At 53.2% G+C, this 14959-nt stretch overlaps 1 protein-coding gene across 7 annotated transcripts in view; it reads right to left on the minus strand.

Annotated features, from left to right (window-relative positions):
• The window catches only part of ARHGAP32 (Rho GTPase activating protein 32), a 394160-nt gene that overhangs the window by 178377 nt on the left and 200824 nt on the right, over positions 1–14959 (minus strand). For 5 of the 7 annotated variants that reach the window (XM_073657439.1, XM_073657437.1, XM_073657440.1 and 2 more), the window contains 2 exons: positions 13381–13487; positions 9604–9691 (listed from right to left, as the gene is read on the minus strand). In XM_073657439.1, the coding sequence (XP_073513540.1) occupies positions 9604–9691; positions 13381–13487 (195 nt within the window). The remainder of the gene's footprint in view (positions 1–9603; positions 9692–13380; positions 13488–14959) is intronic. The other 2 variants (XM_073657436.1, XM_073657441.1) reach the window with 1 other exon arrangement.

The raw sequence follows: 14959 nt of genomic DNA on the forward strand, positions 1-14959 counted from the left end.
CTGCGCCCGCAACAAGGTTCCGAGACACCTGTCGGCCGGCCGCCTTCTTCCTCTGCCAGCACCTGCTGCCCCCTGGCAGCATATAGCGATGGACTTCGTAACTGATCTGCCCGTCTCTGCCGGTTGTACGGTCATTTGGGTGGTCGCTGACCGCTTTTCCAAGATGGCTCACTTCATTCCCCTGCCAGGTCTTCCGTCTGCACCCGAGCTGGCTAGAGTCTTTATCCGCCACATCTTCCGTCTTCATGGCCTGCCCCGTCACATCGTGTCGGATCGAGGAGTACAGTTCACTTCTCGTTTCTGGAGAGCCACTTGTAAATTGCTAGACGTCACTCTGGACTTCTCCTCCGCTTACCACCCACAGTCTAATGGTCAAGTGGAGCGGATCAATCAGAACCTGACCAGTTACCTCCGGCACTTCGTTAATGCTCACCATTCTGACTGGGTGGATCTCCTGCCATGGGCAGAATTCTCGTACAACAATCACGAGAGCGAGTCTTCCTCCATATGGGAGAGTACCCGGACCGCACTCCTTCTGTCATCCGAGCGTATGAAAAGGCACGCTGACAAAGGACGTCTGGATCCTCCTCAATTCCGTCCTGGGGATAAAGTCTGGCTCTCGTCCAAATATGTCCGGCTCAAGATCCCTTCCTATAAGTTGGGGCCTCGGTTCATCGGCCCACTGGAGGTTATCAGTCAGATCAACCCGGTGGCCTATAAATTGAAACTCCCGGCCAACTTACGGATCCCTAACTCCTTCCATGTATCTCTCCTCAAACCTGTGGTACTTAACTCTTTTTCTAAGTCTACAGGTACGCCTCTTGCTCCGGTTTCTGCTGAGGACGAGTTTGAGGTAGAGAACATTCTTGCCACCAAAAGGGTAAGAGGAAAGACCTTTTTCTTGGTAGATTGGAGGGGGTTTGGTCCTGAGGAGAGAACGTGGGAGCCCCGGGAGAATATCCATGCCCCTCTCATCCTAGCTAAATTTCTGTCTGGCCTAAAAAAGGGGGGGCCTAAAGGGGGGGGTACTGTAGCGCTGGCGTCCCTGCCCTCTGCTAGGCAGGGACGCTGCTCCCCTCACCGCTCTGCTGTCAGCGCGCGCTCCGTCCCGGCGTCCTCTCCCCGCTCTGCTGTCAGCGCGCGCTCCATCCCGGCGTCCTCCTCCTGCTCTGCTGTCAGCGCGCGCTCCGTCCCGGCGTCCTCCTCCTGCTCTGCTCTCAGCGCGCGCTCCTTCCCGGCCCCTGTGCTTAGGGCGCGCGCGCGCGCGCTCCCCTCCTCTTAAAGGGGCCGCGCGCGCCGCCCTAAAGAGTCCCCGGCCAATGGTCGGAGGACTTCATCATATATAAGGCACCTCCTCCAAAATGGAGGTGCCCGAGCAATGTTGTTTGCACCTGTGTCTCACCTGTGCTTCAGCCCTCAGGTCCCGTTGCCAGTTACCTGCCAGTTACCTGCCTGATTCCTGCCAGTTACCTGCCTGATTCCTGCCTGAATACTTGTTACCTGTCTGCCAGTCTGAGGTCCGACGGTCTGCCTTACTACTCCTGTCAGTCTGTCTAAGGACCAGCCTGCCCGCTCACCTGGGAGCGCATATCAGCTACCTGCCTGCTTGCCTGAGGTCCGACGGTCTGCCTTACTACTCCGGTCAGTCTGTCTATGGACCAGCTTGCCCGCTCACCTGGGAGCGCTTCTCCGTTACCTGCCTGCTTGCCAGCCCGGAGGCTCCGTTGTCACGTGCTGTGACCACCAGTTATCTCAGAGACTCTTGCCCGCTCACCTGGGAGCGCATCTCCGTTACCTGCCTGCTTGCCAGCCCGGAGGTCCCGTTGTCACGTGCGGTGACCACCAGCTATTCCAGAGACTCTTGCCCGCTCACCTGGTAGCGCTTCTCCGTTACCTGCCTGCCTGCCAGCCCGGAGGCTCCGCCGTCACGTGCCGTGACCACCTGCTATTCCAGAGACTCTCGCTTGCTCACCTGGGAGCACCCATCTACCATCTGCCTGCTAGCCTACCCGGAGGCTCTGCCATCACAGGTCGTACCTACCCCTTACCCAGAGACTGCCCTGATCACTTGCCGTATCTCCCTGTCCGTTCACCCAGAGACTGCCCTGATCACTTGCCGTATCTCCCTGTCCGTTCATCCAGAGACTGCCACCCGCTCCCTTACAAGGGCCGCCCCCTTGTATAGTAGCTCAGAGGTTCCGCCTCCCGGACCCGTTACAAGCTCTATAGTGTGACCGCTCTTACAGTACACAGCTCTAGTGTGACCGCTCTTACAGTACACAGCTCTATAGTGTGACCGCTCTTACAGTACAGAGCTGCATAGTGTGACCGCTCTTACAGTACAGAGCTCTATAGTGTGACCGCTCTTACAGTACAGAGCTCTATAGTGTGACCGCTCTTACAGTACAGAGCTCTATAGTGTGACCGCTCTTACAGTACACAGCTCTATAGTGTGACCGCTCTTACAGTACAGAGCTCTACAGTGTGACCGCTCTTACAGTACAGAGCTCTACAGTGTGACCGCTCTTACAGTACACAGCTCTATAGTGTGACCGCTCTTACAGTACAGAGCTCTATAGTGTGACCGCTCTTACAGTACAGGCCTCTATAGTGTGACCGCTCTTACAGTACAGAGCTCTATAGTGTGACCGCTCTTACAGTACACAGCTCTATAGTGTGACCGCTCTTACAGTACACAGCTCTATAGTGTGACCGCTCTTACAGTACACAGCTCTATAGTGTGACCGCTCTTACAGTACACAGCTCTATAGTGTGACCGCTCTTACAGTACACAGCTCTATAGTGTGACCGCTCTTACAGTGCAGAGCTCTATAGTGTGACCGCTCTTACAGTACAGAGCTCTATAGTGTGACCGCTCTTACTGTACAGAGCTCTATAGTGTGACCGCTCTTACAGTACAGAGCTCTATAGTGTGACCGCTCTTACAGTACAGAGCTCTATAGTGTGACCGCTCTTACAGTACAGAGCTCTATAGTGTGACCGCTCTTACAGTACAGAGCTCTATAGTGTGACCGCTCTTACAGCACAGAGCTCTATAGTGTGACCGCTCTTACAGCACAGAGCTCTATAGTGTGACCGCTCTTACAGCACAGAGCTCTATAGTGTGACCGCTCTTACAGTACACAGCTCTATAGTGTGACCGCTCTTACAGTACACAGCTCTATAGTGTGACCGCTCTTACAGCACAGAGCTCTATAGTGTGACCGCTCTTACAGTACACAGCTCTATAGTGTGACCGCTCTTACAGCACAGAGCTCTATAGTGTGACCGCTCTAACAGCACAGAGCTCTATAGTGTGACCGCTCTTACAGTACACAGCTCTATAGTGTGACCGCTCTTACAGTACACCGCTCTATAGTGTGACCGCTCTTACAGTACACAGCTGTATAGTGTGACCGCTCTTACAGTACAGGCCTCTATAGTGTGACCGCTCTTACAGTACAGAGCTCTATAGTGTGACCGCTCTTACAGTACAGAGCTCTATAGTGTGACCGCTCTTACAGTACAGAGCTCTATAGTGTGACCGCTCTTACAGTACACAGCTCTATAGTGTGACCGCTCTTACAGTACACAGCTCTATAGTGTGACCGCTCTTACAGTACACAGCTCTATAGTGTGACCGCTCTTACAGTGCAGAGCTCTATAGTGTGACCGCTCTTACAGTGCAGAGCTCTATAGTGTGACCGCTCTTACTGTACAGAGCTCTATAGTGTGACCGCTCTTACTGTACAGAGCTCTATAGTGTGACCGCTCTTACAGTACACAGCTCTATAGTGTGACCGCTCTTACAGTACACAGCTCTATAGTGTGACCGCTCTTACAGTACACAGCTCTATAGTGTGACCGCTCTTACAGCACAGAGCTCTATAGTGTGACCGCTCTTACAGCACAGAGCTCTATAGTGTGACCGCTCTTACAGTACACAGATCTATAGTGTGACCGCTCTTACAGTACACAGCTCTATAGTGTGACCGCTCTTACAGTGCAGAGCTCTATAGTGTGACCGCTCTTACAGTGCAGAGCTCTATAGTGTGACCGCTCTTACAGTACAGAGCTCTATAGTGTGACCGCTCTTACAGTACAGAGCTCTATAGTGTGACCGCTCTTACAGTACAGAGCTCTATAGTGTGACCGCTCTTACAGTACACAGCTCTATAGTGTGACCGCTCTTACAGTACACAGCTCTATAGTGTGACCGCTCTTACAGCACAGCTCTATAGTGTGACCGCTCTTACAGTACACAGCTCTATAGTGTGACCGCTCTTACAGTACACAGCTCTATAGTGTGACCGCTCTTACAGCACAGAGCTCTATAGTGTGACCGCTCTTACAGCACAGAGCTCTATAGTGTGACCGCTCTTACAGCACAGAGCTCTATAGTGTGACCGCTCTTACAGTACACAGCTCTATAGTGTGACCGCTCTTACAGTACACAGCTCTATAGTGTGACCGCTCTTACAGTACACAGCTCTATAGTGTGACCGCTCTTACAGTACACAGCTCTATAGTGTGACCGCTCTTACAGTACAGAGCTCTATAGTGTGACCGCTCTTACAGCACAGAGCTCTATAGTGTGACGGCTCTTACAGCACAGAGCTCTATAGTGTGACGGCTCTTACAGCACAGAGCTCTATAGTGTGACGGCTCTTACAGCACAGAGCTCTATAGTGTGACGGCTCTTACAGCACAGAGCTCTATAGTGTGACGGCTCTTACAGCACAGAGCTCTATAGTGTGACGGCTCTTACAGTACAGAGCTCTATAGTGTGACGGCTCTTACAGTACAGAGCTCTATAGTGTGACGGCTCTTACAGTACAGAGCTCTATAGTGTGACCGCTCTTACAGTACACAGCTCTATAGTGTGACCGCTCTTACAGTACACAGCTCTATAGTGTGACCGCTCTTACAGTACACAGCTCTAGTGTGACCGCTCTTACAGTACACAGCTCTATAGTGTGACCGCTCTTACAGTACACAGCTCTATAGTGTGACCGCTCTTACAGTACACAGCTCTATAGTGTGACCGCTCTTACAGTACACAGCTCTATAGTGTGACCGCTCTTACAGTACACAGCTCTATAGTGTGACCGCTCTTACAGTACAGAGCTCTATAGTGTGACCGCTCTTACAGTACACAGCTCTATAGTGTGACCGCTCTTACAGTACAGAGCTCTATAGTGTGACCGCTCTTACAGTACAGAGCTCTATAGTGTGACCGCTCTTACAGTATAGAGCTCTATAGTGTGACCGCTCTTACAGTATAGAGCTCTATAGTGTGACCGCTCTTACAGTACAGCGCTCTATAGTGTGACCGCTCTTACAGTACACAGCTCTATAGTGTGACCGCTCTTACAGTACACAGCTCTATAGTGTGACCGCTCTTACAGTACACAGCTCTATAGTGTGACCGCTCTTACAGTACACAGCTCTATAGTGTGACCGCTCTTACCGTATAGAGCTCTATAGTGTGACCGCTCTTACAGTATAGAGCTCTATAGTGTGACCGCTCTTACAGCACAGAGCTCTATAGTGTGACCGCTCTTACAGTACAGAGCTCTATAGTGTGACCGCTCTTACAGTACACAGCTCTATAGTGTGACCGCTCTTACAGTACACAGCTCTATAGTGTGACCGCTCTTACAGTATAGAGCTCTATAGTGTGACCGCTCTTACAGTATAGAGCTCTATAGTGTGACCGCTCTTACAGTACACAGCTCTATAGTGTGACCGCTCTTACAGTACACAGCTCTACAGTGTGACCGCTCTTACAGTACACAGCTCTATAGTGTGACCGCTCTTACAGTACAGAGCTCTATAGTGTGACCGCTCTTACAGTACAGAGCTCTATAGTGTGACCGCTCTTACAGTACACAGCTCTATAGTGTGACTGCTCTTACAGTACAGAGCTCTATAGTGTGACCGCTCTTACAGTACAGAGCTCTATAGTGTGACCGCTCTTACAGTACAGCGCTCTATAGTGTGACCGCTCTTACAGTACACAGCTCTATAGTGTGACCGCTCTTACAGTACAGAGCTCTATAGTGTGACCGCTCTTACAGTACACAGCTCTATAGTGTGACCGCTCTTACAGTACAGAGCTCTATAGTGTGACCGCTCTTACAGTACACAGCTCTATAGTGTGACCGCTCTTACAGTACAGCGCTCTATAGTGTGACCGCTCTTACAGTACACAGCTCTATAGTGTGACCGCTCTTACAGTACAGAGCTCTATAGTGTGACCGCTCTTACAGTACACAGCTCTATAGTGTGACCGCTCTTACAGTACAGCGCTCTATAGTGTGACCGCTCTTACAGTACAGAGCTCTATAGTGTGACCGCTCTTACAGTACAGAGCTCTATAGTGTGACCGCTCTTACAGTACACAGTGTGATTGTAGTCATTGATTGTCTGGGGGGGCCCCTGTGAGACGCCAGCATATGACCCCTCCTCAGGTCATGGTGACAGTCACTCCAGGTTCTCTTTAGAACAGATTTAGAGAAGGGCAGGAGGATTTCCTCGATATACAGAACATTGTGGGTTACAGTTAAATTAGACAAAATGTACAGTTGGGGGAGGAAGGTTGAACTTCATGGACCGGGGTCTTTATTCAACCTACATCACTATGCTCCATCAGTCAGACTAGCTTCTGTGTTGTTATACTGCCCCCTAATGGTCACCCGTGAAACTGCAGCGACATGACGTCATCTAGAGCTCTGCAGATCCATTTACTGCAAAGTACAAGATTATTGTCTGCCATGAAATAGTCCCACAGACCAGACGGGTGTCACTATGAATACGGCCCATCATGTACGCCCAACACCAAACCACATGCTCCACCTCAACGACCCCATCTGCCTGCCCTCCAGCTCTTCTGAAACTACAACTCCCAGCATGTCCTGTCATCTGCAGCCACTGCTCCACTTACATGAAGCCTTATTCTAAGGGGGGGTGCAGCAGCGCTGAGGGGTCGCCTGGTCTTCTGCCGGGGCAGTGGGTGCAGAGATGACTTCTCTCCGGTAATCGCCCACTAGGGCCGAGCAGCCGGAGGGGAGACGTTACGGATACTCGTTGGCACTTAGATCAATCGGTTTCTTGTGGAGGGAAAGAAGCTTAAAAAAAAAAGAGGAAAATCTGTTGCTCCCCGTAGACGTCTGGAGGCCGGAGATCCACCATAAGCCGCCCCGTGCGATGACCTATGGAATTCACTAGATATGGAGCAGGGGGCACAAGCTGTCTGCACACCTAATACATACAAGATGGCATCACATGTGCGGCCCGCGGACGGAAGAGAGCAATGTCTGATCACAGGATCATTATAGGCGGATCGAGGTCATGACGTCCAGAACGGACCTCACTACTATGGATTATCAGTGCTTTCACCCTCATCATCCCCTATCACACAATGTATCACTACTCCCATCATCTCCGACCCCCGGAGCTCACAATCTAATCTCCTATCACACAATGTATCACTACTCCCATCATCCCTGACCCCAGAGCTCACAATCTAATCTCCTATCACACAGTGTATCACTACTCCCATCATCTCCGACCCCAGAGCTCACAATCTAATCTCCTATCACACAGTGTATCACTACTCCCATCATCCCTGACCCCAGAGCTCACAATCTAATCTCCTATCACACAGTGTATCACTACTCCCATCATCCCTGACCCCAGAGCTCACAATCTAATCTCCTATCACACAGTGTATCACTACTCCCATCATCCTTGACCCCAGAGCTCACAATCTAATCTCCTATCACACAGTGTATCACTACTCCCATCATCCCTGACCCCAGGAGCTCACAATCTAATCTCCTATCACACAATGTATCACTACTCTCATCATCCCTGACTCCAGAGCTCACAATCTAATCTCCTATCACACAGTGTATCACTACTCCCATCATCCCTGACCCCAGAGCTCACAATCTAATCTCTTATCACACAATGTATCACTACTCCCATCATCCCTGACCCCAGGAGCTCACAATCTAATCTCCTATCACACAATGTATCACTACTCCCATCATCCCTGACCCCAGAGCTCACAATCTAATCTCTTATCACACAATGTATCACTACTCCCATCATCCCTGACCCCAGAGCTCACCATCTAATCTCCTATTACACAGTGTATCACTACTCCCATCATCCCTGACCCCAGAGCTGACAATCTAATCTCTTATCACACAGTGTATCACACTACTCCCATCATCCCTGACCCCAGAGCTCACAATCTAATCTCCTAACACACAATGTATCACTACTCCCATCATCCCTGACCCCAGGAGCTCACAATCTAATCTCCTATCACACAATGTATCACTACTCCCATCATCCCTGACCCCTGAGCTCACAATCTAATCTCCTGTCACACAATGTATCACTACTCCCATCATCCCTGACCTCACAGCTCACTATCTAATCTCCTGTCACACAGTGTATCACTACTCCCATCATCCCTGACCCCAGAGCTCACTATCTAATCTCCTGTTACACAATGTATCACTACTCCGTTCATCCCTGACCCCAGGAGCTCACAATCTAATCTCCTATCACACAATGTATCACTACTCCCATCATCCCTGACCCTGGAGCTCACAATCTAAACTCCTATCACACAATGTATCACTACTCCCATCATCCCTGACCCCAGAGCTCACAATCTAATCTCCTATCACACAGTGTATCACTACTCCCATCATCCCTGACCCCAGAGCTCACCATCTAATCTCCTATTACACAGTGTATCACTACTCCCATCATCCCTGACCCCAGAGCTGACAATCTAATCTCTTATCACACAGTGTATCACACTACTCCCATCATCCCTGACCCCAGAGCTCACAATCTAATCTCCTAACACACAATGTATCACTACTCCCATCATCCCTGACCCCAGGAGCTCACAATCTAATCTCCTATCACACAATGTATCACTACTCCCATCATCCCTGACCCCAGAGCTCACTATCTAATCTCCTGTCACACAATGTATCACTACTCCCATCATCCCTGACCTCACAGCTCACTATCTAATCTCCTGTCACACAGTGTATCACTACTCCCATCATCCCTGACCCCAGAGCTCACTATCTAATCTCCTGTTACACAATGTATCACTACTCCCTTCATCCCTGACCCCAGGAGCTCACAATCTAATCTCCTATCACACAATGTATCACTACTCCCATCATCCCTGACCCTGGAGCTCACAATCTAAACTCCTATCACACAATGTATCACTACTCCCATCATCCCTGACCCCAGAGCTCACAATCTAAACTCCTATCACACAATGTATCACTACTCCCATCATCCCTGACCCCAGAGCTCACAATCTAATCTCCTATCACACAGTGTATCACTACTCCCATCATCCCTGACCCCAGAGCTCACAATCTAATCTCCTATCACACAGTGTATCACTACTCCCATCATCCCTGACCCCAGGAGCTCACAATCTAATCTATCACACAGACACTGAAGCCAGTCTAACAATCAAATGTGTTTTTCAGGAACAATGCAAATAAAATATACATAACTATGAAAGAAAGTGGATCCCAGGAGCTTTACCTGAATGCTGCCGAAGTCGACGTTCTCGTAGTGGAAGTGAGCGCACTCGGCCAGCTTCGGGAAGTGTCCTTTAGTGAAGGATATTCTGCTTGGAGGAGACATGAAAGAGGGAGAGTGAGTGGCGTCTCCTACAGCGAGCGGCGTCTCCTACAGTGAGTGGCGTCTCCTACAGCGAGTGGCGTCTCCTACAGCGAGCGGCGTCTCCTACAGCGAGTGGCGTCTCCTACAGCGAGTGGCGTCTCCTACAGCGAGTGGCGTCTCCTACAGCGAGCGGCGTCTCCTACAGCGAGCGGCGTCTCCTACAGCGAGCGGCGTCTCCTACAGCGAGCGGCGTCTCCTACAGCGAGCGGCGTCTCCTACAGCGAGCGGCGTCTCCTACAGCGAGCGGCGTCTCCTACAGCGAGTGGCGTCTCCTACAGCGAGTGGCGTCTCCTACAGCGAGTGGCGTCTCCTACAGCGAGTGGCGTCTCCTAGAGTGAGTGACGTCTCCTACAGCGACTGACGTCTCCTACAGTGAGTGACGTCTCCTACAGTGAGTGACGTCTCCTACAGTGAGTGACGTCTCCTACAGCGACTGACGTCTCCTACAGTGAGTGACGTCTCCTACAGCGACTGACGTCTCCTACAGCGACTGACGTCTCCTACAGCGACTGACGTCTCCTACAGCGACTGACGTCTCCTACAGCGACTGACGTCTCCTACAGTGAGTGGCGTCTCCTACAGTGAGTGGCGTCTCCTACAGTGAGTGGCGTCTCCTACAGTGAGTGGCGTCTCCTACAGTGAGTGACGTCTCCTACAGTGAGTGACGTCTCCTACAGCGACTGACGTCTCCTACAGCGACTGGCGTCTCCTACAGTGAGTGGCGTCTCCTACAGTGAGTGGCGTCTCCTACAGTGAGTGACGTCTCCTACAGTGAGTGACGTCTCCTACAGTGAGTGGCGTCTCCTACAGTGAGTGGCGTCTCCTACAGTGAGTGGCGTCTCCTACAGTGAGTGGCGTCTCCTACAGTGAGTGACGTCTCCTACAGCGACTGGCGTCTCCTACAGTGAGTGGCGTCTCCTACAGTGAGTGGCGTCTCCTACAGTGAGTGACGCCTCCTGCGCTCGGACAGCGACGTCCTGAAAGCTCTAAATCTTCACTCAGCTGCTTCTTAAAGAAATTATGGAACACTGAGTTGGCACCAACAGGGGGCACCACTGGCCTGCTTAGGTCCTACACGGCAATAATCACTGTACGCCAGGACCCTTGGACTTCTGATGGAGATTTACAGATTAAATAGCAGGAGGGCCGCACTAGGGGGATGTTCAGCCCCTTTTTCTGCAGGACCACCACTGCGTGCATTACCTGCGCCTGAGGGGTTTTTCATATTCATTCAATTGAATGGGTAAAAAAAATGCACCAAGTGAATGAGATTTTAGAAATCTAATTTATTGTGCAACTAATGTAAAGTGCTGTTTATTTTATTTTTTTGCACTAAAAAACGCACACAAAGAAAAAAAAAAAGGCAGCAAAAACTCAACATGTGAACAAGCTCTTTAGTAAAGCTCACTGAATGCGGCTCATCCATGAATGGCCCCAACTCTGCACCCGCCACGTGAAGGCCTGTCAGTCACTGCTTACTTTTGGGGCCGTACTCTGCACCGTGTTAGCCTGTAATCAGCGCTCCTCTGGAGACACCCCCCCCCTCCTCCTCCCAGAGACCCCCCCCTCCTCCTCCCAGAGACCCCCCCCTCCTCCTCCCAGAGACCCCCCCCTCCTCCTCCCAGAGACCCCCCTCCTCCTCCCAGAGACACCCCCCCTCCTCCTCCCAGAGACCCCCCCCTCCTCCTCCCAGAGACACCCCCCCTCCTCCTCCTCCCAGAGACACCCCCCCTCCTCCTCCTCCCAGAGACACCCCCCCTCCTCCTCCCAGAGACCCCCCCCCTCCTCCTCCCAGAGACCCCCCCCTCCTCCTCCCAGAGACCCCCCCCTCCTCCTCCCAGAGACCCCCCTCCTCCTCCCAGAGACACCCCCCCTCCTCCTCCCAGAGACCCCCCCCTCCTCCTCCCAGAGACACCCCCCCTCCTCCTCCTCCCAGAGACACCCCCCCTCCTCCTCCTCCCAGAGACACCCCCCCTCCTCCTCCCAGAGACCCCCCCCCTCCTCCTCCCAGAGACCCCCCCTCCTCCTCCCAGAGACCCCCCCCTCCTCCTCCCAGAGACCCCCCCCTCCTCCTCCCAGAGACACCCCCCTCCTCCTCCCAGAGACACCCCCCCTCCTCCTCCCAGAGACACCCCCCCTCCTCCTCCCAGAGACCCCCCCCTCCTCCTCCCAGAGACCCCCCCCTCCTCCTCCCAGAGACCCCCCCTCCTCCTCCCAGAGACACCCCCCCTCCTCCTCCCAGAGACACCCCCCCTCCTCCTCCCAGAGACACCCCCCTCCTCCTCCCAGAGACACCCCCCCCTCCTCCTCCCAGAGACACCCCCCCTCCTCCTCCCAGAGACACACCCCCTCCTCCTCCCAGAGACACCCCCCACCTCCTCCTCCCAGAGACACCCCCCCCCCTCCTCCCAGAGACACCCCCCCTCCTCCTCCCAGAGACACCCCCCCTCCTCCTCCCAGAGACACCCCCCACCTCCTCCTCCCAGAGACACCCCCCCTCCTCCTCCCAGAGACACCCCCCCCCTCCTCCTCCCAGAGACACCCCCCCTCCTCCTCCCAGAGACACCCCCCCTCCTCCTCCCAGAGACACCCCCTCCTCCTCCCAGAGACCCCCCCCTCCTCCTCCCAGAGACACCCCCCCTCCTCCTCCCAGAGACACCCCCCCTCCTCCTCCCAGAGACACCCCCCCTCCTCCTCCCAGAGACACCCCCCCTCCTCCTCCCAGAGACACCCCCCCTCCTCCTCCCAGAGACACCCCCCCCTCCTCCTCCCAGAGACACCCCCCCTCCTCCTCCCAGAGACACCCCCCCTCCTCCTCCCAGAGACACCCCCCCTCCTCCTCCCAGAGACACCCCCCCCTCCTCCTCCCAGAGACACCCCCCCTCCTCCTCCCAGAGACACCCCCCCTCCTCCTCCCAGAGACACCCCCCCTCCAGAGACACACACACCCCTCCCTCCAGAAACACACACCCCTCCCTCCAGAGACACACACCCCCCCCTCCAGAGACACACACCCCCCCCCTCCAGAGACACACACCCCCCCTCCAGAGACACACACCCCCCCTCCAGAGACACACACCCCCCCTCCAGAGACACACACCCCCCCTCCAGAGACACACACCCCCCCTCCAGAGACACACACCCCCCCTCCAGAGACACACACCCCCCCTCCAGAGACACCCCCCTCCAGGTGGCGCTGTACATGCACCGCTGCAGCCACCATCCAGAGACAGCCCCTCCTCCAGGTGGCGCTGTTCATGCACCGCTGCAGCCACCATCCAGAGACACCCCTCCTCCAGGTGGCGCTGTACATGCACCGCTGCAGCCACCATCCAGAGACACCCCTCCTCCAGGTGGCGCTGTACATGCACCGCTGCAGCCACCATCCAGAGACACCCCTCCTCCAGGTGGCGCTGTACATGCACCGCTGCAGCCACCATCCAGAGACACCCCTCCTCCAGGTGGCGCTGTACATGCACCGCTGCAGCCACCATCCAGAGACACCCCTCCTCCAGGTGGCGCTGTACATGCACCGCTGCAGCCACCATCCAGAGACACCCCTCCTCCAGGTGGCGCTGTACATGCACCGCTGCAGCCACCATCCAGAGCCTGCGGAGGATTGGACACAGAACTCACTTTTTGACGTTCTTGACTTTCATGCTTGCGGTGTGACTGCAGGATCTCATTGGGAGCTCTGTGGCGATGGGAATCTCTCCAGGAACCGGAATGTCAGCCCCTCGCGCCTGTCAGGAAGAAGAAGAAGAAACCGCTCCATTAGAAGCTACTTCATAGCTGGTAATTAACAGACAAGCACTTGTGGTTTTGGAACCGCGCCGGCACCAGGGGAGATTGCGGCTGAGATGGGACGAGGTCACCGAGTGTCACGTGGTCAAACGGATCAACAGGATGCAAATCATAAATGAATGGCGATGAACGCTCCGGCCAGCGCCACGTACACCGCGGGCAGCTCCCACCTGGGATATCCCATGTACAGGACCTGACCATGTCTGCGCCCCGACATGTGCACCGCTCCACACCCATCCTCAGGTCCAACATTATCAGCTCATTAATGGGTGAAGAACGTGACACACAGAGAAAAAGAATAAACCCAGTACTGGAGAAGTGTGAACAGCGGCCAAGTAATGCAGACGCGGAGCAGGGGCTCCTGACTACTGCTCCACCCTGCGTCCAGTCACCTCGCTATAGGGAAGACCCCACCTAACGCTCCCGGAGTCGGGGTCACCATCCTCTTTCTGCTTCATGTCTGAGAGGAGGGTGTGAACATTAATGGTCGTTCACACAAAGTTATACTACAAGTAAAAACCTCCAAAAAAAAAAAATCACCTAATAAAACCGTGTGGCTGATGATGCAATACTCGTATGATAGGAGGTGCGGGGGGTTTTGCTGCTTTTCTGTAGAAAAATCCTTGTAAAAATAACATATAAAAACTTGTGATTAAAACTTTGTAAAGTTGAAACTTTTTTTTTCCCCTTTTTATGTGGATTGTGACACAGAATACGTTCCAAAAACCCTATCAGAAACCTTGTGTGAACATGCCCCGATGTATTCCTCACGGCATACAATGATTAGCACGACACATATCTACATGGTTATCTATGAAGTCCACTAGGATTCGCTCCGCTCGGCCCCGGCGTAATGAGGGAAGCCATGACACCAGGGTAAGAACAGGGACGTGTTGTCAATTATCATCAGCCCCATGTGCGACATCAGATGAACGCTCGTGCATTGCACCGCTCATGGGAGAAGATGGGAGCAAGTCAGTGGTGACAATTCGCCAGCAGGGGGCAGCAGACTTCTATCAGGTCAGTGTGACAGACTGCAGTGAGATCACGTTAGCTCAATGAGTTCCTATGGGGAGAGTCTGCAGGCTCCACCGGCCGATAGTGGTCCCGGGGCCTCTCTCATCAATAGCAAACACCTGAATGCTCGGCCGAGCTGAGAAGATCACAGCCGGCTTCTCCTCTTACTGTGGACGCTGCAGTTTATTGTCCACCTTGATGAGCTTTTCTGAAAATCCTTAGACTTGGCGTCATCCTCCATCGCTTTATCCAGGGGGGAACTAATAATGGACAGTTGTATATTTACAGGACCCGCCTTCATCCTCCCTTGCTACAGCTACAATCACAATTCACCCCCCATTGGAAATTTGTTTTTTAATAACATTTCCAATTTTTTTTGCTGTTTGCAAAAAAT

This window comes from Phyllobates terribilis, unplaced genomic scaffold, assembly GCF_046119375.1.
Source record: "Phyllobates terribilis strain yellow unplaced genomic scaffold, ASM4611937v1 Scaffold_12__6_contigs__length_324123572, whole genome shotgun sequence".
NCBI lineage: Eukaryota > Metazoa > Chordata > Amphibia > Anura > Dendrobatidae > Phyllobates > Phyllobates terribilis.